General features: G+C 49.4%; 1 protein-coding gene across 2 annotated transcripts in view; it reads left to right on the forward strand.

The window, feature by feature from the left end:
- The window catches only part of lrrc73 (leucine rich repeat containing 73), a 39565-nt gene extending 34682 nt beyond the window's left edge, over positions 1-4883 (forward strand). The window contains exon 6 of one of the 2 annotated variants that reach the window (XM_043687372.1): positions 4247-4883. In XM_043687372.1, the coding sequence (XP_043543307.1) occupies positions 4247-4286 (40 nt within the window). In that variant the 3' untranslated portion in view covers positions 4287-4883. The remainder of the gene's footprint in view (positions 1-4246) is intronic. The other variant, XM_043687370.1, reaches the window with a different exon arrangement.
- Positions 4884-10001: the final 5118 nt, after the last annotated feature.

Raw genomic sequence — 10001 nt, forward strand, 5'->3', positions numbered from 1 at the left:
ACCCTTGAGTTTAGAAGACTGTGAGGGGATCTGATTGAGACATATAAGATTATTAAAGGATTGGACATTCTGGAGGCAGGAAACATGTTTCCGCTGATGGGTGAGTGCTGAACCAGAGGACACAGCTTAAAAATATGGGGTAGACCATTTAGGACAGAGATGAGGAGAAACTTCTTCACCCAGAGAGTGGTGGCTGTGTGGAATGCTCTGCCCCAGAGGGCAGTGGAGGCCCAGTCTCTGGATTCATTTAAGAAAGAGTTGGATAGAGCTCTCAAAGATTGTGGAATCAAGGGTTATGGAGATAAGGCAGGAACAAGATATTGATTAGGATTGATCAGCCATGATCATATTAAAGCAGTGCAGGCTCGAAGGGCTGAATGGCCTACTCCTGCACCTATTGTCTATTGTCTACCAACCAGACATCCCAATTTGACTTAGTCCCATTTGGCATCATTTGGCCCAAAGGAGAAAGTGAGGACTGCAGATGCTGGAGATCAGAGTCGAGAGGGTGGTGCTGGAAAAGCACAGCAGGTCAGGCAGCTTCCGAGGAGCAAATGTCGAAGCACCAGACTCTCGATCATCAATTGGCCCATATTCCTGTAAACCCTTCCCATTGATATAAACATTCAGATAGGTCCCCTCTCACCTTAAAGCTATGCCCTCTAGTTTTGCATTACCCCACTCTCACAAAAAGACTTGGGCTATTCACTCGATTCATGTCCCTAAAAGATCTAAAAGATCACCCCTTCAATTCCAATGATCCAGAGAAAAAAGCCCAGTCTATTCAGTCTCTCCCTATAACTCAAAAAATCCTCCAGTCCCGGCAACATCCTTGTAAATTTTTTCTTCACTCTCATAAATTAAACAACATCTAAAATCTGTCTCAGTGTGGCATTATATTTCGCTTGGAGGTCAATGGGGATGGGTGGTACATTTCACTGGCTTGATTTATAGACCTTTGACCTAAAAGGATGGTGACTAAAGCTATTGGAGACCAACCAACTCTGGACTACTGTGCACAGTATTAGTCACCAAATTTAAGAAAGGATATAAATGTATTGGAGGCAGTTCAGAGAAAGTTTGCCATATTAGTTCCTTGAATGGTCGAGTTTTCTTGTGAGGAATGGTTGGACAGGTATCAGCTGGGGTTCAGAACATCAAGAAGTGACTTGATTAAAACATATAAACTCCTGAAGAGTCTTGACAGGGTAGATGTGGCAGCTGGTGACTCATGAAGTTCCACAGGGGTCAGTGTTGGGACCACAACTATTCATGTTACACATTGACAATCTGGATGAAGGAACTGAGGGCATTGTTGCTAAGTTTGCAAATGATACAAAGATAGGTAGTGTTGGAGAAGCAGGGAGGCTGCAGAAAGATGTAGACACACCAGCCAAACGGGCAAAGAAGTGGCAGATGGAATACAATGTGGCAAAATGTGAGGGTATACATTTCAGGAGAAAGAAATAGAGGCATAGACTATTTTCTAAAAGAGGAAAGACTTTGGATATCGAAAGCACAAAGGGACTTCAGAGTCCTAGTTCAGGATTCTCTTAAGGTTCCCCAGGATCTGATCAGGTGTACCCTAGAATTCTGTGGGAAGCTAGGGAAGTGATTGCTGGGCCTCTTGCTGAGATATTTGTATCATCGATAGTAACAGGTGAAGTGCTGAAAGACTGGAGGTTGGCTAACGTGGTGCCACTGTTTAACAAGGGTGGTAAGGACAAGCCAGGGAACTATAGACCAGTGAGCCTGACCTCAGTGGTGGGCAAGTTGTTGGAGGGAATCCTGAGGGGCAGGATGTACATGTATTTGGAAAGGCAAGGGATAGTCAACATGGCTTTGTGCATGGGAAATCATGTCTCACAAACTTGATTCCGTTTTTTGAAGAAGTAACAAAGAGGATTGATGAACGCAGAGTGGTGGACGTGATCTATATGGACTTCAGTAAGGCATTCGACAAGGTTCTCCATGGGAGACTGGTTAGCAAGATTAGATCCCATGGAATACAGGGAGAACCAGCCATTTGCATACAGAACTGGCTCAAAGGTAGAACACAGAGGGTGGTGGTGGAGGGTTGCTTTTCAGACTGGAGGCCTGTGACCAGTGGAGTTCCATAAGGATCGGTGCTGGGTCCTCTACTTTTCATTATTTATATACACGATTTGGATGAGAGCATAAGAGATATAGTTAATACGTTTGCTGATAACACCAAAATTGGAGGTGTAGTAGACTGCGAAGAAGGTTACCTCAGATTACAATAGGGTCTTGATCAGATGGGCCAATGGGCTGAGAAGTGGCAGATGGAGTTTAATTTGATAATTGCGAGGTGCTGTATTTTGGGAAAGCAAATCTTAGCAGGACTTATACACTTAATGGTAAGGTCCTAGGGCATGTTACTGAACAAAGAGACCTTGAGTGCAAGTTCATAGCTCCTTGAAAGTGGAGTCGCAGGTAGATAGGATAGTAAAGAAGGCGTTTAGTATGCTTTCCTTTATTGATCAGAGTATTGAGTACAGGAGTTAGGAGGTCATGTTGCAGCTGTACAGGATATTGGTTAGGCCACTGTTGGAATTTTGCATGCAAGTCTGGTCTCCTTCCTATTGGAAAGATGTTGTGAAACTTGAAAGAGTTCAGAAAAGATTTCCGTGTTGTATATCCTGCCAGAGTTGGAGGATTTGAGCTATAGGGAGAAGTTGTATAGGCTGGGGCTGTTTTCCCTGGAACATCGGAGGCTGAGGGGTGACCTTATAGAGGTTTACAAAATTATGAGGGTCATGGATAGGGTAAATAGACAAAGTCTCTTCCCTGGGATGGGGGAGTTCAGAACTAGAGGGCATGGTTTAGGGTGAGAGGGGAAAGATATAAAAGAGACCTAAGGGGCAACTTTTTCATGCAGAGGGTGGTACGTGTATGGAATGAGCTGCCAGAGGAAGCGGTGGAGGCTGATACAATTGCAACATTTAAGAGGCATTTGGGTGGGTATATGAATAGGAAGAGTTTGGAGGGATATGGGCCGGGTGCTGGCAGGTGGGACTAGGTTGGGTTGGGATATCTGGTCAGCATGGACAAGTTGGACCGAAGGGTCTATTTCCGTGTTGTATATCTCTATGACTCTATGATTCTATAAGAAGCAGTTTCATCTGGTGGTTAAGAAGGCAAATGCAATGTTAGCAATTATTTCCAAGTGCTCAAAAGCAGAAGCAGAGAGGTGCCGCTGAGGCTTTGTATGGCTCTGATTAGACTGCATTTGGAACATTGTGAACAATTTTGGGCCTTGTACCCAAGGAAGGATTTGTTGGCATTGGAGGGGGGCCCAGAGGAGGTTTATAAGAATGAGCTCAGGGATGAAGGGCTCATCGTATGAGGAACGGTTGAGGACTCTGGGTCTGTAATCGATTGAGTTTAGAAGGAGGTTGAGGAAATTGATTGAAACTTACAGAATAGTCTGGATAGGGTGGACATGGAGATGTTTCCACTAGTAGGAGAGACTAGGATCCAAGGGGACAGTATCAGAGCAGAGTGAAGGCCCTTTAGAACTGAAAATGGTGAATCTGTGGAACTCATTGCTGCAGAGGGTTGTGGAGGACAAATCTTAGAATGCATTCAGGAGAGCAATAGATAGGTTCTGGATTAGTAAGGGGATCGAGGGTTATGGGGAAAAGGCAGGAAAATAGGGTTGAGAGACACATCAGCCATAATCAAATAGCAGTGCCAATTCAATGGGCCAAATGGCCTAATCCTGCTCTTATATCTTTTGGTCTTTATTATGCTTACTTAAGCATTGCCACATTTTTTACTGGCAGAGCATTTCACAAAGTGTGCACGCACAGGACTTTCCACATATGCTGTGTGAACCTTTCAGGGCTGTCAGCCAGTCTCATTCCAATTATGCCTGAAACGTCGATTCTCCTGCTCCTCAGATGCTGCCTGAGCAGCTGTGCTTTTCCAGCAACACACTCTTGACTTCGGGGGTATCAGGAGACGTAGCAACTTTATTATTTATTATTTATTATTTGTCTGAAGCAAACTTGTATGGTTTAATGAAGCTGCCAGCCTGGTGTTGACACTGAGGCTGCAGTGCAGCAGGAAGTGCACCCTTTAGTATTGGAACACAGATAAATGCAGCAACTTAAACAGTACTGTGCTGATTCAAAGAATAAGCTTCACTTAAAAAGTCTGAGGTGTCGTTTTGTTCAGAGTTCTGCATTACCTGCTCTGACTGCAGCTATCTCTTTGTCTACAGATCTGGAATCACAGGCTATCCTCATGTCAACACACCTTGAAGATTCATTGCTGGCAGAAACAGAAATGTGACAGCAGATGTTGGATCCCTACTGTCGTGGGATATACTGCTCTACCATTCACCCGTCTTTAGGTGCTGCTGTTGGAACTGATTGGATCATTTACAGCTATAACCCCTGTGTGACACTGACCCTACAAGCACTGGAGGGGAACCTCCAATCACCTCACATCATGCCACTTTATATTTGTGTTTATTTATTTTAACAACTTAATTTAGTCTATATCACAATAGTCATTGCACTGAAAATGTAGTGAATTTTGTAAAGCACTGAAGGTATTTGATGTGATAATGCACAGAGCTATGGACGAACGAATGAATGAAGAGCATGGACTCAATGGGTCAGGTGGCCTTCTGTGAAGCAGATTATAAAGGGCCTGGCATTAGCTCAGTTGTCTTTACCCAAGTTGATAACTGTGCTGTCTTTGAAATAAGCAGGTCAGAAAATCTCACAAAAGTTAATATTTCCATAATGTTTTGTCAGTAAAAATTATTGACTGGATTAGTGAAGTGCCTAATTCTTATTCTCTTCGATTGACTTCACATGAGACAAAGTGACAATAAAACAACTGAACTAGCAGGAAAATCAAATCCTTCTCAATCCAACAAAGTTTATCTTTCCATCTCCCATATAATGTAGGTGAGATACGAGGAAATAAAGTTGATTCTTATTGGATTAACAGGAACTGTACCAATAATATCCGAGTAGAATGGGCCTTTCATGAAACACAACACTGGGAGCAGCATCCAGCGGAGAGGTCACTCTAAGGCTGTGCTGACTGCAGTAGGGAGGCTGGTTATTCTGCAGGAAGTGGTTCATCACTTCATTCCCCAGATCTTTAGCTGAAATTAGGAGGGAGATGAGAAGCCCCTCACAGGCATTGCACAGAGCCCTGTCACTGGCATTGCTCAGGAACCCCACACAGGCATTGCTCAGGAACCCCACACAGGCATTGCTCAGGAACCCCTCACTGGCATTGCTCAGGAATACCACACAGGCATTGCTCAGGAACCCCTCACTGGCATTGCTCAGGAATACCACACAGGCATTGCTCAGGAACCACACACTGGCATTGCTCAGGAACAACACAATGGCAAGATGCTCAGGAATGCCACACTTGAATGGCTCAGGAACCCCACACTGGCATTGCTCAGGAATCCCACACTGGCATTGCTCAGGAATCCAACACAGGCATTGCTCAAGAACCCCACACTGCCAATGCTCAGGAACCCCACACTGCCAATGCTCAGGAAGCCCTCACAGGCAATGCACAGGACCCTGTCACTGGCATGGCTCAGGACCACCACACTGGCATGACACAGGAATCCCACACGGGCATTGATCAGGAACCCCACGCTGGCATTGCTCAGGAACAGCACACTGGCATTGCTCAGGAACCCCATACTGGAATTGCTCAGGAACAACATACTGGCACGATGCTCAGGAACCCTTCACAGGCATTGCACAGGACCACCACACTGGCATGACACAGGAATCCCACACGGGCATTGATCAGGAACCCCACACTGGCATTGCTCAGGAACCCCACACTGGCGTTGCACAGGAACCCCACACTGGCATTTCTCAGGAAACCCACACAGGCATTGCTCAGGAATCCCACAGTGGCAGTGCTCAGGAACCTCACACAGGCATTGCTCAGGAACCCCACACTGGCATTGCTCACGAACCCCTCACAGGCATTGCACAGGACTCTGTCACTGGCATTGCTCAGGAACACAACACTGGCATTGCCCAGGAATTCCACACTGGCATTGCTCAGGAACACCACACTGGCATTGCTCAGGAACCCCACACAGGCATTGCTCAGGAATCCCACACTGACACTGCTCAGGAACACCACACAGGCATTGCTCAGGAACCCCACACTGGCATTGCTCAGGAACCCCTCACAGGCATTGCACAGGACTCTGTCACTGGCATTGCTCAGGAACACCACACTGGCATTGCCCAGGAATCCCACACTGTCATTGCTCAGGAACACCACACTGGCGTTGCTCAGGAACCCAACACAGGCATTGGTCAGGAGCACCACACAGGCATTGCTCAGGAACCCCACACAGGCATTGCTCAGGAACCCCTCACAGGCATTGCACAGGACCCTGTCACTGGCATGGTGCTCAGGAACCCCATACTGGCATTGCTCAGGAGCCCCACATTGGTATTGCTCAGGAACCCCTCACTGGCAGGACACTGGAACCTCAAACTGGCATGATGCTCAGGAACCCCACACAGGCATTGTTCAGGAACCCCTCACAGTCATGGCTCAGGAATCCCAAACTGGCATGGCTCAGGAACACCACGCTGGCATGGCTCAGGACCCGCACACTGGCATTGCTCAGAAACCCCACACAGGCATTGCTCAGTAATACCACACAGGCATTGCTCAGGAACCCCACAATGGCATTGCTCAGGAACCCCACACAGGCATTGTTCAGGAACACCACACAGACATGATGCTCAGGAACCCCACATAGGCATTGCTCAGGAACCCCTCACAGGCATTGCACAGGACCCTGTCACTGGCATGATGCTCAGGAACCCCATACTGGCATTGCTCAGGAGCCCCACATTGGTATTGCTCAGGAACCCTGTCACTGGCATTGCTCAGGAACCCCTCACATGCATAGCTCAGGAACCCCTCACAAGCATTGCTCAAACACCCCACACAGGCATTGCTCAGGAACCCCACACTGGCATTGCTCAGGAGCCCCACACTGACATTGCTCAGGAATCCAACACTGGCATTGCTCAGGAACCCCTCACAGGCACTGCACAGAATCTTGTCACTGACATGGCTCAGGAACACCACATTGGCATGGCACAGGAATCCCACAGGGGCATTGATCAGGAACCCCACGCTGGCATTGCTCAGGAACCCCACACAGGCATTGCTCAGGAACCCCACACTGGCATTGCTCAGGAACAACATACTGGCATGATGCTCAGGAATCCCACACAGGCATTGCTCAGGAACCCCTCACAGGCATTGCACAGGACCCTGTCACTGGCATGATGCCCAGGAACCCCTCACAGGCATTGCTCAGGAACCCCACACTGGCATTGCTCAGGAACAACACACTGGCATGATGCTCAGGAACCCCGCACTGGCATTGCACAGGAACCCCACACAGGCATTGCTCAGGAACCCCTCACAGGCATTGCACAGGACCCTGTCACTGGCATGGTGCTCAGGAACCCCTCACTGTCATTGCTCAGGAAACGCACACTGGCATTGCTCAGGAACCCCACACTGGCATTTCTCAGGAAACCCACACTGGCATTGCTCAGGAGCCTCACACAGGCATTGCTCAGGAACCCCACACTGGCATTGCTCAGGAACCCCTCACAGGCATTGCACAGGACTCTGTCACTGGCATTGCTCAGGAACACCACACTGGCATTACTCAGGAATCCTACACTGGCATTGCTCAGGAACACCACACTGGCGTTGCTCAGGAACCCAACACAGGCATTGCTCAGGAGCACCACACAGGCATTGCTCAGGAACACAACACTGGCATTGCTCAGGAACCCAACACAGGCATTGCGCAGGAATCCGCAACTGACACTGCTCCAGAATACCACACTGGTATTGCTCAGGAACCCCACAATAGCATTGCTCCGGAACAACACACTGGCATGATGTTCAGGAACCCCACACAGGCATTGCACAGGACCCTGTCACTGGCATGGCTCAGTAACTCCTCACAGGCATTGCTCAGGAACCCCTCACAGGCATTGCTCAGGAACCCCACACTGGCATGACTCAGGAACACCACACTGGCATGATACTCAGGAATCCCACACTGGTATGATGCTCAGGAACCCCACACAGGCATTGCTCAGGAGCCCCACACTGGCAAGACTCAGGAAGACCACACTGGCATTGTTCAGGAACCCCACACTGACATTGCTCAGGAACCCCACAGTGGCAAGGCTCAGGAACCCCACACTGACATTGCTCAGGAAGACCATGCTAGCATAGCTCAGGAAACCCTCACTGGCATGGCACAAGAACCTCAAACTGGCATGATGCTCAGGAACCCCACACTGGCATTGCTCAGGAACACCACATTGGCATTGCTCAGGAACCCTACATTGGCATGGCTCACGACGATCACACTGGCATGATGCTCAGGAACCCCACACTGGCATTGCTCAGGAACCCCTCACAGGCATTGCGCAGGACCCTGTCACTGGCATGGCGCAGGAATCCCACACTGGCATTGCTCAGGTACCCCACACAGGCATTGCTCAGGAACCCTTCACAGGCATTGCACAGGACCCTGTCACTGGCATGATGCTCAGGAACCCACACAGGCATTTGTCAGGAACCCCTCACAGGCATTGCTCTGGAACCCCACACAGGCATTGCTTAGGAACACCACACTGGCAGATACTCAGGAACCCCACACAGGCATTGCTTAGGAACACCACACTGGCAGATACTCAGGAACCCCTCACAGGAATTGCTCAGGAACAACACACTGGCGTGATGCTCAGGAACCCCACACCGGCATTGCTCAGGAACCCCTCACAGGCATGACTCAGGAACACCATACTGGCATGGTACTCAGGAACCCCACACTGGCTTGCTCAGGAACCCCACACTGGCAAGGCTCAGGAACACCACACTGGCATTGTTCAAGAACCCAACACTGGTGTGGCTCAGGAACCGTACACTGGCATGGCTTAGGTACCCCACACTGGCATGATGCTCAGGAACACCACACTGGCATTGCTCAGGAACTCCACGCTGACATTGCTCTGGAACCCTACACTGGCATGGCTCAGGATGATCACACTGGCATGGCTCAGGAACCCCACACTGGCATTCCTCAGGAACCCCACACTGGCATGACCCAGGAACACCACACTGGCATGATACTCAGGAACCCCACACTGGTATGATGCTCAGGAACCCCACACTGGCAAGGCTCAGGAACACCACACTGGCATTGTTCAGGAACCCCATACTGGCATTGCTCAGGAACCCCATACTGGCATTGCTCAGGAACCCCTCACAGGCATGTTGCTCAGGAACTCCATGCTGGCATTGCTCAGGAAGACCACACTGGCATAGGTCAGGAAACCCTCACTGGCATGGCACAGGAACTTCAAACTGGCATGATGCTCAGGAATCCCACACTGGCATTGCTCGGGAAGACCACACTGGCATTGCTCAGGAACCCCACACTGGCATTGCTTAGGAACACCACACTAGCATTGCTAAGGAACACCACACTGATGTGGCTCAGGAAGACCTCACTGCCATGGCTCAGGAAACCCTCACTGGCATGACACTCAGGAACCCTTTATTGCATTGCTCAGGAACCCCATAGTGGCATTGCTGAGGAACCCCACACTGGCATGGCGCAGGAATCCCACACTGGCATGGCTCAGGAAGACCACACTGCCATGGCTCAGAAAACCCTCACTGGCATGACACACAGGAACCCCACGCTGGCATTGCTCAAGAACACCAACCAACCAACCCAACCACCCCGTGGCGGAACACTTTAACTCCCCCTCCCACTCCACCAAGGACATGCAGGTCCTTGGACTCTTCCATCGCCAGACCATAGCAACACGACGGCTGGAGGAAGAGCGCCTCATCTTCCGCCTAGGTAGGTGATGGGGAAGGTGTGGGGGGAGGTATGGGGGATGTATGGGGGG

This window comes from Chiloscyllium plagiosum, chromosome 3 (genome assembly GCF_004010195.1).
Source record: "Chiloscyllium plagiosum isolate BGI_BamShark_2017 chromosome 3, ASM401019v2, whole genome shotgun sequence".
Taxonomy (NCBI): Eukaryota; Metazoa; Chordata; class Chondrichthyes; order Orectolobiformes; family Hemiscylliidae; genus Chiloscyllium; species Chiloscyllium plagiosum.